Here is a 12,789-nt window from a genome sequence, read left to right as displayed (position 1 = left end):
TAGACCCAGCCAGGATATGCATAATTATAATTTTATAACAATTAAAAAATATACATCATTTATGATTATTAATGAAAGTCAATATACCTGTAAGAGTAATTCAGTCATGCTTGTTCTTATACTTGAATTTTCAGGTGTCATACCAATCTGTAGAAAATAAAATAAAATATTTATAAAATCCTTTATTGGCACATTTGACAATATTGACAAAATTAATTAAAGGAGAATTTTCGAAATGGGTAGTTTCCTGTTTTGTTGAAATGTGTCTTTTTATAATCAAATTATTATATATATGTTAATAAAATAAATATATAATTTCCTATAAAAGAATATCTTTTCTTGAAATGGAAATTATTGGTATTTATTTTATTTTTTGATCTGATTTATTTTGTCCAAAAATCGTGTACAGCTTGCAGAGATTATATATATATTGTTTCCTTATTTATTTAAGGAAACTGGGTTCAAAAAACTGTCCAGGTTCAATGAATCTTTTTGAACGGATTGACAGTCTGTTTGAACAGATTCTGACTTTCCTGTTTTGGAAGATTTTCTATTTATTGGCTAATTGGTTTCTGATTTGTTTTCCACGACCTAAAGGGATTCTAAAAAGTATATAATCATCCTTAGGTCGTTGGTCTTTGATCATCTCTCTTGGTGTATTATTTTCCAAATATTTTTCAAGTGTTAGAGAGACTTTTTATTATGTGAAGAACTTGAGTCCAGCAAGTTCTTAGTGGTTTATTACAGTGTACTTCTGTATTGTTTTCTTTGTGTTAATTGTGCAGGTTGAACACACTTGGACATTGTTCATCAAGCTTCGGGAGAAGTCTTGTTCGTAAGTCACTTTTCGGGAGGAAAAGTGCAAGTGTTATGATTTGAAGGGAGTTCAAGATCTTAGCACTTCAAAAATTTGATTAGAAGTTTAGATTACAACAGTTGCGACAAATTCAAGAGGGAGTCTTTATTTGTATAAGTCAATTTGGTTTTGTAATCGTTTAGATATTCTTCTAATAAATTTCATTCTCTGGGCGTGGCCTTGTGGACTAGTAGCAATCTGCAAAGATTGTTGATACCACGTAAAAATTCGTGTGTTCTTTACCTTATGTTCGTTTTTATCTTCTGGTCACAAACTGTTTAAACATATCTGGTTTTTGTTCAAACAGTCTATGTGTCTGTTTAAACATCTCTGTAACAGTTCAACAATTAATTATTTAATTTGAATAATTAAGTTGGTAATCATAAAAAACAGAATTTCAATATTATCTATATATAAACATAACTCTTGATAAAATAAGTTAATAAAAAATATATAACATATCACATGGTTAAGATTAAATGAAGTTGTGGAGAATGACAAATCTGGTTGAGAATGTGGCATATAGTTATTGACTTGATCATTGTTGTTAAAGTCTCTTGACACCTATAAGATAAAATTTGTAAATTTTAATATTGTAAAATTATATAATTGAAAATATAAAGTGAAAAAAATCAAGAATAAGTAACTATTTCATAGACGATTTTTTTTTTTTTGAAACTTTGGTTTTCTTACACATCTTCTCAAGAGAATTCTTTGGACGTGAAGAGCTACCACAAATTCTGTTATTATTTGTTTTTATACCTTTTACTGTTGTATCAATCCCAAAGGTAGTATGATTCTCCTCTTTACTTTCAACTCTTTCTTCTCTCAAACATGCATCAACATCATCCAAAGTCTTTTAAAGCCATCTCTAGCAACTTTATAGGCTTTTTCAGTTGTTGATGCTCTTGTTACAATATGAGTGTAAGATCTGGACAAATCTTGATAACGCATTGCCAAACATGCTTTAGGATCATCTCCCTGTTTAATCTCAGATGTACTACCTGTAGCTCCCATCTTCGCATGCTTTGTCCACCTCTTTAAAATGTATTGAGAAGGTATTTTCACAACATTACGAAAGGAAAATACTTTAAGAATATGTGAGCACAATATTCTTGCAAACTCAAACTTCTTGCAACTACATATCGCTACATTAATTGATGAGTCATATTTAACTGTGTGGTGAAAATACTTACCATTAGGAGTAAGTTTATACTCTGCCACTGCTCCTAGCTCATTACAAAGTCCCATAGCATAGTTATAAGCCTTTGAAAACGCAACCTCAAACATTCTCAATACTGGAGGGGTATACACATATGTTTCATGATTCAAAATTTCAATTGAGAGAGATGGTGCTAAATTGCGTTGGCTTACTCTAAAGTCTGCTTTTAACTCTTCATAACGACGATCATCGATCAACCTCTCAAAATGTTTGAAAAAACGCAACAAAGTGTGTTGATAGCTAACAAACTTTTTAAGTACATTATTTATGCTTTCACTTCGTTGAGTAGTAGTCATATTTGCACAAAAAGTCTCTCTTCCATATACAAGTGCCCACTTCTCCTTCAACTCGAATTGTTTTGCCAACCAATCATTATTTTCAAGATTATATTTCCCAAGCATGTTCCCCCAAGCCTCAATGAATTCACATTCTTCATCATATTCATATATGCAATTTCTAAAATCTGTAGCAAATTCACGAAATCTTTCAAAAACACTACTCAGGTGTTTTGCTGCATTTTGATACATATGCCAAATGCATAAGTGATGATAAGTCTCTGGCCATTGAGATCTTAATGCCTTTGCCATTGCTGCATCTTGATCAGTAAGAATAGTTTTTGGTTTTTTCCCTGACATTGCTGCTACAAAAGTATCAAATAACCACATAAAGGTTGCAGTAGTTTCATCATATAACAATGCAACCCCGAATATAGTGGTTTGTTTATTATGATTTACCCCAACGAACATAGAAAAAGGTCGACAATCATGATTTTTTCGGTAGGTTGTGTCAAAGCAAACAACATCACCAAAGTTATGATATGATGCCATCATGCGTGCATCTGCCCAAAAAATATTTGTTAACAAATCATCTTTGTCCACTTGCAAAGCATAAAAAAAACTAGGATCTTTTGACTTCATTTGTTGAAGATATTCAAGAACACCACCTGTATATCCTACACGCATTTGAATTGTTCTTTTGGTGCGTATATAATTCCGACAATCATCCAAAAGAAATCCAAGATTTGCATGTCCACCAGCTCGCCTAATCATTAGTTCCATACTAGCTTTAGGAGCAATTCCTGAAATCTCAGCCAATTCAATTTCAGATGCTTGAGCAGGGGTTATTCTTCTTTGTGACCTATGTAAGTGGCTCTTACTAGGGCTTGAAGTCATATGTGTATGCTCCGCATAGAATTCAACAACTTGATAATTTCCAAATTGATGAAATTTTATCTTCATCCTTGCCAAACAATCAAACCTTGTTTCAGCACGATGACATTTCACATTATCATATCGTTTATCTTTTTTGCGAAAGCCTTCACATGAGCAACAAAAAGTTCTATCTTTCACTTTTCCATCTTTATTATCCTTATGCCCTTTGCTTCTTCGTATGCTAAATCCAACTTTATAAGCATAAACATTATAAAAATTGTAAGCTTGCTCTTCAGTTTCAAATTCCATACTAACATTTGGTATCTCTTCATTAGGAATGCTGGAATGAATCTGCTTTATTTTTACCGCACCGTCAATTGTAGCTTCTTGGTATTTATTACTTTGATTGTTGGACTGTCCTTCCATATCATCTGTATCGATATTCATTATCTTAAAAAAAAAGTCAAATGTTAATTTATATATGTTTAAAATAGAAGATACACTAAAATTAATCTAATATGTAGAAAAAAATGAAATTATTTTTGCTATTATACAGTAAAAAGAAAAGAATAAAACAACATTTTGAAGAAGATATTTCTTGAAGAAAATATCAACTAACCTAGCATAGTATATGAGAAATAAATAAATAAAACATAATTTTGCATCAAAGAAAAATATTTGATATTAGTAATCATGATTCATGTTATAGATATATGAGTAATGATGATTCATGTTATAGATATATGACAAATAATGAAAAAAAAGTTGATGAAACCGTAGACAATAATTTTTTTTTGCAACAGGCCTAACAAAAAGCAAAAATATCATAGAATAAGCAATAAAGTAAAAGAGCTTTTTTTTGTGTAAATTTATCTGCTATTATATAACGATTCAAACTTCTGTTTATATTTTGATCAGATAATAATAATAATAATAATAATAATAATAATAATAATAATAATAATAAAGAGAAAAAAGTTTGAATCACAAAATATCTAATAATAGTTTGATCAGATCTTAAAATATATTTACTTAGAATCTCAAAAAAAAAACTAGAAGTATATACACTTAAAAAAACAGTAGCATATCTTTAATAATTTAAAAAAAAAATAAAAAAATGCTACTTGTATTCTTCTGCAATAAAATAGGAGCACAGAAAAGGAAGAATATTTTCTTCTGCAAAAAAATAAGAAAAAGAAAAAAAATTGATTGTTTAATCTTAATGGGAATAAGAAAAGTCAGATGTTAATGTTAAATTTAATATTAATTTAAGAAAGAGAATTAAAAATTTTGTTAACTCATTTTAACGTTATCAAGTAATGTAATTAACTGTTAAGTAAATAATTGAATGAAAATGGATAGTAAATTGGGTACAATTTTTTTTTTTTTTACGTACAATCATTTAAAAAGAAAGAAAATAAAAGAAACACATGTTTGAGTGGACGATGTACCCATCATATGATTGAATGCGAGATGACTACTCGTTACTTGTATAAAAGTTGGTCCAACAAATTCACAAAGTAGAAAAAGCAAACGCATTCCAATTAAATTATAATTAGATGCAACAGTACCAATTCATTTAATCTATACATTCCTATTCTTTATGTAATCGGAATGTTTTATATATTCATGTTGATACATAATGATTTCTTATTGCATATGTCATTAAGCAGTATATTATATAACTCGCCCTTCAAATGGGAAAACCAAACAATAAATTAATAAACAATCAAGCAGTAGCTCTTATAGTAGTCGGTGAAGAGCATCGATCTCTTGCTTGAACTTGGGCATGGCTTGCCTTGGAAGAGAGACCAATATCCCAACCCCACCTTTCAATGAAGGGTCAGATTTTGGAGCAGGCAAGAAGGTGCACAAATCCACTGACCCAAAACAGTCCCATGGCAATGATGTCACATTCTCTATCTTCCAACCTGACCCAAACTCATCCGAAACCAACCCCAAATTCCTCCAATCAGTCAAGGCCATTAGAGCTCCCGTAGCTTTAATCTTTGGATTATCACCGTTGGCTAGTTTCGTCTCACAAATATCAATGGACTTTTTGACATAGTTGTTGTCCAAAACGTCTAATTTCTTCTCCTTTATCATATTCACGATTTCAGAGAGAGTTTTCTCTTCAAGTTCTCTGCCCGTGAGTTCCACTGCAGAAGTCAAAAACGCATTCCCATAATACCCTTCAGGAAGAGGAGGGTCTATTAGCTTCCTCAGCCCTGTAGCGAAATACAGACATGTTTTCCCGTCATGGTTGAGCTCTAAGGCTCTCAACCTGGCTTTCCAAACGAAGGCTGCGAGTATTTCGAACGTAGTAACATTACTAGGAGCACCACCACTGATGGTCTCCTCTTTCAATCTCTTCATGCTGTTACTCTTCACGTAAAAGATCATATCCACAATGTCGGAAGAGGGAATATAAGGTGACTTGGCAGGAGGACACGTGTTGAGCTTGAGAGGCTCCTTGATGGGTGTCCCCACAAGTCTCTCTCTTTCCCATACGGGCTTCACCGAGAGCTCCTTGCCTTTGGAGAGCTCAGCCAAGGCCTTGAAGATCTGAGCGGCACCGAACCCGTCGGAGACCATGTGAGATATCCCGAACCCAATGGTGAAACCTCCGCAAGCGAATCGGGTGACTTGCAGGACGAAAGGACAGTCGGTCGTTGGAGAAGGGAAGACAAAGTTCTTGGCCATCTCGAAGTCGATGTCGTCCAAGTAGTTGAGTGAGGAAAGGCGACAGTTGGCAGTGGCAACCAGAAACGGCACGCCAGTTGCGTCGCAAGTCAGCTGAAGCCTTCCGTCGTGGTCTAGTCGTTTGAGTCTCCCGGCTAGAGGGTAGTAATAGACGAGAGCGTGGGAGAGAGCTTGCTTGATCATCTCAGCTGGGTTGACGCCATTAGTCTCATCTTCTTCGGCCTTGTAAACGTAGATGGCTTTGGAGAAGCATTCGAGGTTGGCTTCGTTGTCAAGAGTCGACAAAGAAAGAACTTCCACGGGTGTATCTTTTGAGGGCTTCACAAGTTCAACTTCGTTCTTCACAACCGAAAATTCAGTCCTGTAGAGTTGAGGAGCCATGGCAGTACGTAGTAATAAAATATGATGGTTAAGAATAAGCTTCAAGAGATCTAGTGTTAAGGGAATTATAATACCAATGTTGGGTTTCTATATAGTAGTGAGGGGTGGGTGGAGTTAGTTGTGATGATATCGAAGGAGGAGGTCTCTCTTATTTATACTATATATGTATCCGTTGCTTAGTGTAGTGTAAGTGTGCGTGTTTTTACCTTTGGTTGGTGGTTCTTGTTTGTGTGGCGTGCTAGAATTTTTTATTTGACTTGACTTGACCTACTTTATCCCATTTTGTAAAATTATTTTATATATTTATATACGTCAATTCCAACGTGTTGTTTTGACTACTTTACAGGATCACAGGACAATTTTGTTGAATTATATTATTCCAATTACTAATTGTCCGTAGGTCTCTTCGTATCATTTCTGGGAAAGTGGTTGATCATCGTCATTTAACACTTGCCAACTTTCCACATGCTTGTCACCAAGAAATATAATATATATAGATGCAAGGACAGCAACGACATTTTTTTTCGTAAGTATATGTAATTATATATTTTACAAAAATAGTTATTATTATCGTGATTTTAATACAGTGACATTCTAACTTATATAGTGTTTGCCTGAATTTTTTTTTTCTAAATAAAATATCATCAAAATATTTTCAAATAACTTGATGAGAATATTCTCAAGAAAATTCTTAAAACATCATATTTTAGCATTTTAAATTTATATATAAAATAACATAAATAGCTAATAAAAATCACAATAAAAAGGATTAACTCTTTTTCGCTCCTCTTTCTATTCTCCATTTCCCAATTTTACTCTCTCTCTCGATCCCTAGCCTTAATTCATTTCTACTTGTTGTTCCTACCCTATCCATTGCTACTCTTCGACATTAGTCCCACCAGCTATGATATATAGAAAAACAATTCTCCCATTTAATACGTAAGAATCTCCTTTTTAGTCCCTTCTCACAATCATAATTACATTTATGTGCTTAATGGCTATCACGATTCCAACTTGGCTTTTTAGCCTTGATTTGTTTTGCGTCTTTGACTCCTATTTTGTACATGCATTTCTACTACAAAATTCTTTTTTCGTGACACATATTTGTTTTGGTCAACAGCACTTATCCGTGCTATAAAAAAATTAAAGATTTTTTACATCAGACAAGGAACAAAGATTTTACGTCCTAAAAAGCATGATCCTGGATTTTAAACTAACTCGTAACTCTACTTTGCCTACAAAACATTCTGTCTACAAGCACCTCAAACCAGAAACAGAAAAACTTAAACAGTCCACCATCAGAAGCATGCACCACGAGAAATTAGAAGCATGGGGTTTCGAAAACTTACCAAGAAGAGTGATCGTGGAGGTGGAAGAAATGTCTTCGGAGATAAAGGAGCTCACGGTCTGAGTCTTGGAAGTGTAGGAAAACGGTCTCCGGAGAAGTTTAAAGGTCTGGTTTTTAGGGTTTTCTGCAAAGACAATGGCATGCGTAAAAAGAAAAAGGAGGCTTCGACGGTCTTATATAAGTTTGTCTCTGATATTAAAAAAGTGTAATCATTAGTTTTCCTTTTTCAAAGTATGGGGAAACGGGATGGCCGTCGAAATCGTTTCTGGGGAACTGAAAAGGCATGATTAGACAGAAGTGGGTTGCTTTTTTTCAAGAACACACGAAGGGTTCTGACACGTCAGGTGGGGTTACCGAAGAATCGTTCGTTCAAAAGTTTATTTACTGTTCGTAGTAAATAAACTTTGGGGGGCAAATGTTATCCAATAAATTAGCATTGATGACGTGGCAAGTAATCCCTGGACACGTGGCTGACACCTGGAAGCGTCTGCTGGAGTATCGACCAGAAGACACAGTAGAAGCAGGGTAAGCCCGTCTTACCCGCGACCAGTCTGGTCGATGGTTCCGTGTACAAGGCAACATTTATGGGAAGATCTTTATGAACCCCGAATTTATCTCATACAATCTCCTGAGTACCTGATTATTCAGGGGAGAATATCTGTAACAATCTTTTGTAACCCCCCTTGAGCCTATAAATAGCAAGAGATAGCTCAAGGGAGGGACTTTTGGCTTTTGAATCATCCGAAACTATAGTAATTCTCCTGGTAAACTTGTATTGTTCTTCAGAGGTTAGTGAAACTCATTGAACCCTAGTTCTTTGATCACTCTTCTGATTCTTATATCAATATCAGTCTAAGTGGACGTAGGTCATTACCAGATCCTGGGACCGAACCACTATAAAAATTCTTGTGTGATTTACTATTTTTGCCATACGTTCTTCTCTATACATTCATTCACATCAATCACATTTTGACTCCGTGTCAGTTGGCCAAATCTTGGGTCAACATTCTGGTGCTTTCATTGAGAGATTGATTTATTGCTGTTAAGAAAACTAATGGCAAAAGCTGGAAGAAAAACTGGACAGGCGGCCGCCGCTGCACCGTTAAACCCGCCACCTCCTCCTCCTCCTGCAAGCATGGTGGAGGATGAGCCACAACTGGACTTTGAAGAGGAGGAAATGGATGATGCAACGCTGAAGAGTACTCTGAGCACGTTGCAAGAAGAGCTGGCTAATCTGAGAGCCAGTCAGGAGACTGCCGCAGAAGTTATGGCGCAGCAGCAGCAGGAGATTGAACGGCAGCGCGCGGAATTGAGCGAAAGGCAGGCGGAGGTTGACCGCCGCCAGAACGAAGTCATGGCAGCCCTTGAGGCAGCCTTGCTGTTGGCTAGAAATCAGGCTGCACCTGCCTCGCAGCCTGACCAACCGGTGAATGGGCCACCCCAGAGGGGTCCTAATCCAAGCCCACCGATTCAGCCTTTGAGTCCGCAAAGGCCCGAGCAGCCTCAGATGCCCCATGACGATGTCCCACAGGATCCTGAGGCACAGCCACCATCCCAAGCTGCTCGGGGTAATCCCCCGCAACAGAGGCAGAATAGGGCCGAGCATCAGCCTCGCAGCCCTAGACGCCATAGGGATGATGGGCCGAACCTACCGAACAGAGGTCGGTACCCTCCTGGCAACAGGAGAGACTCAGAGTTAGGCTCTGCAGCCCAGGGCCCCCCACGACACGATGGTGCACGGGGACACCACGACCAGCGCAGACCACCCTCTAACGCTCGGGATGGTTCAGCCAGGAACGGGCATCGGGGGAACAGTCGATCTCACCATAGCCAGTCAAGGTTCAGAGATGGCCACAGGTACAATGAGGCTGACTCAGGCAAGGGAAATTCCGGTGGGAGGAATGGAGAAAGAGGTAAAAGCAGGAGCCAAGTACCTCAAGATGACCAACCAAATAGACAGGACGCTGGGCGGCAGCCCAGACAAAATAATGTCTTCAACCGGCTCGGTGGTATCGAGCAGAGAAGAAGAGAAAAGGACTTGAGAGATGTACTCAATGATCGCCACGAGAGGCACGGCGAGAACGTCCCCCCAGCAACAGAGGCCACCGCGATTCCTACCGCAGTGCAAGCCTAGATAGACGCACTCAACCAGGCTGTTCAGCAGCTGGTCGGAGGAAGGACTTCTTACATCGACCACGATAGGAGGAAAGGCACTCCTTTCGTCCAAAGGATAGCTAACGCCGAAACTCCCAGCAAATTCAAGATGCCTACGCTCCCAAACTTTGATGGATATGGGGACCCAGTCTGGCATGTGAATAAGTTTGAGATTCAGATGGACATTCAGAAAGTGTCCGAAGACGCTCGGTGCAGGATCTTCCCTGCAACACTTTTTGAAGCAGCGCAGGAGTGGTTCTTCAAGTTCCCTCCTGCAAGCATAGTTTCCAGGGAAATGTTCGTAAGGGAGTTCTACGGACAGTTCTATGCGGGTCGTGTGCACCCAACCGAAGCAAACCAACTAGTCGAGATTCGCCAGCAGGACGGAGAGTCAGTGAAGGATTACGTCCAGCGCTTTATGCGAGCGGCAGCTGGAGCAAAAACAGTCGGAGACGAAGGCAAGATGATGGCCATTACCGCAGGGGTTAAACGTTGCTCTCCCCTCTGGAAAAGTCTCCGAAAGGAAGGAGTTAGAACAACCTAGGAGTTCTTGGACCGAGCTGATCGTTACATCAAGCTCGAAGAGGCCATTGCTGATGATGGAAAACCCTCGAGCAAGGGTAAGAAGGCCGCCGAGCCCGCCAAAGCCGCCAATGGTTCCAAACCCAATGGCAACGGCAAAGGCAACGGAAACGGCAACAGTAATGGCAAGAATTGTGGAAAACGGCCGTATAATGAGCCTTCCACCTCCGACAACAAACGAGCCAAGGGTAATCGTTATGAGCCTAGGTTCACTAACTACACTGCCCTCGTTGAGTCTCGGGGAGAGGTTTACCAGGCCACAAGCTCTAGTGTGCCTTACAAGAAACCTGGACCCATTCGAAAGGACATTTCGAAAAGAGACACTACCAAGTTCTGTCGTTATCATAACGACTACGGACATGACACTAATGAATGCAACCAGTTAAAAGACGAAATCGAGTTCCTTATTAGACAAGGACACTTGAGAAGGTACATACGGGCCTCGGGAAATTCCCAACGAGAAGCTCCAGGTGGCAACGAGCAGGCGTCCACACGCCAACGCTCGCCACCATTACAGCCTGCCCCCATGGCTGGAACTCTCTTAACCATCTGTGGAGGCCCGCACCTTGCGGGAAATAGCGGAAAGGCCAGAGAACGATATGCTCGAACTCTGCGCCACGACCAGGACATCGAGATGATGACTGTGGAGGACCGTGCACCAAAAAAGGCTCGGTCAGAGGAAGGTGAGATAACCTTCTCTGATGGCGATGCCCAATACGTCCGGTTCCCACATTCCGATCCGCTGGTCGTGGACATCCAGATGGCCAATATGATGGTAAAGAGGGTACTAGTCAATACAAGAAGTTCAGTGAACATCCTGTATAAGTCAACACTGGAACGCATGAAATTGTCCGTAAAGGACTTGGAGCCCTGCAATCAGACGATATATGGCTTCTCTGGAGAAGGACTCGCCCCAGCCGGAATGATCAAACTTCCAGTAACGACGGGCACAGCGCCTGCAACAAGGACATTACTCGCCACTTTTGTAGTGGTCGATTGTCCTTCGGCGTACAACGCTGATATCGGGAGGCCCATACTGGTTGATCTACGGGCCGTCATCTCTATGTGGCACCTAGCCATGAAGTTCCCAACAGACGCGGGGGTAGGACGCGTTTTAGGAAACCAAAGGGAAGCCAGGCAATGCTACAACGCCTCGATTACGAAGGTGAAAAGTGGAACATCGAGGAGCACTACCCCAGACCGATTGCAGATGGCAGTAGATACGCAAGCCCAATCAGGTGGTGAAGTCACCAAATAGGGTGTTGCCCAAAGTGAGGATGGAGATTTGGATCCTCGCTTTGGGGATTTTGAAGAGAATGTTGGACCCGTCAAGGACCTGGAGAAGGTCCAACTCGACAAAGAAGACCCGACCAGAGTCGTGAAGGTTGGGAAAAACTTATAACCTACCACGAAGCATGCACTGGTGGAATTCTTGCGAAAGAACCAGGAAGTTTTCGCCTTGTCGCACAAAGACATGGTTGGGATAGATCCTGCGGTAATCAGCCACGTCTTGAACATAGATAAAACTTTTCCACCTGTGCAACAAAAGAGAAGGTTGCTCGATAAAGATAGATCAAGAGCCTTGAAAGAAGAAGTCAAAAGACTTAAGGAGAATGGGTTTATCAGGGTAGCGTTCTATCCATCGTGGGTCTCAAATCCGGTGCTGGTCCCCAAGCCTAACGGCAAGTGGCGGACCTGTGTGGATTTTACAGACCTCAATAAAGCCTGCCCAAAAGACTGCTTCCCACTCCCAAGAATCGACCAGCTGGTCGATGCGACTGCAGGACATGAGATCCTCTCGTTCATGGATGCATATTCGGGCTACAACCAGATTAGCATGCATCCCCCTAACGAGGATCACACCAGCTTTCGGACCGATACGGGCTTATACTGTTACAAAGTAATGCCCTTCCGACTGAAAAACGCAGGTGCGACTTACCAACGGCTAGTCAACCACATGTTTAAGGAGCTGATCGGTGCAAACATGGAGGTATATGTGGATGACATGCTGGTAAAGTCTAAAAAGGCAGAGGGACATGTGAGGGATTTACAAGAGTGCTTTGATGTGTTAAACAAGTACCAGATGAAGTTGAATCCCCTCAAATGTTCCTTTGGAGTCGGATCAGGGAAGTTTTTGGGGTTTATAGTGAATTCAAGGGGAATCGAGGCCAACCCTGACAAGATAAAAGCCCTGATCGACATGAAGTCGCTGGAGAAGATCAAGGATGTACAAAGTTTGACCGGAAGGATCGCTGCCCTGAGTAGATTCATTTCGAAATCAACTGACAAATGTGTCCCTTTCTTCAATCTACTCAGGGGCAATAAGAAGTTTGAATGGACGGGAGACTCCAAGCAAGCATTCCAGGCCTTGAAAGCTCATATGGCGCAACCT

General features: G+C 39.8%; 2 protein-coding genes across 2 annotated transcripts; both read right to left on the bottom strand.

Annotated features, from left to right (window-relative positions):
* Window positions 1-1,684: 1,684 nt before the first annotated feature.
* On the bottom strand, window positions 1,685-3,676 carry LOC133791765 (protein FAR1-RELATED SEQUENCE 5-like). The gene has a single exon (XM_062229681.1). The coding sequence runs from the start codon at window positions 3,674-3,676 to the stop codon at window positions 1,685-1,687; it is 1,992 nt and encodes a 663-aa protein (XP_062085665.1).
* A 1,296-nt stretch (window positions 3,677-4,972) lies between these two features.
* Window positions 4,973-6,313, bottom strand: LOC133791764 (spermidine sinapoyl-CoA acyltransferase-like). Its single transcript, XM_062229680.1, has one exon. The coding sequence runs from the start codon at window positions 6,311-6,313 to the stop codon at window positions 4,973-4,975; it is 1,341 nt and encodes a 446-aa protein (XP_062085664.1).
* Between the last annotated feature and the right edge of the window lie 6,476 nt (window positions 6,314-12,789).

Source organism: Humulus lupulus, chromosome 7 (genome assembly GCF_963169125.1).
Source record: "Humulus lupulus chromosome 7, drHumLupu1.1, whole genome shotgun sequence".
NCBI lineage: Eukaryota > Viridiplantae > Streptophyta > Magnoliopsida > Rosales > Cannabaceae > Humulus > Humulus lupulus.
Note: the sequence above shows the minus strand (reverse complement) of the source record. Positions and strands in the feature narration are given on the sequence as shown.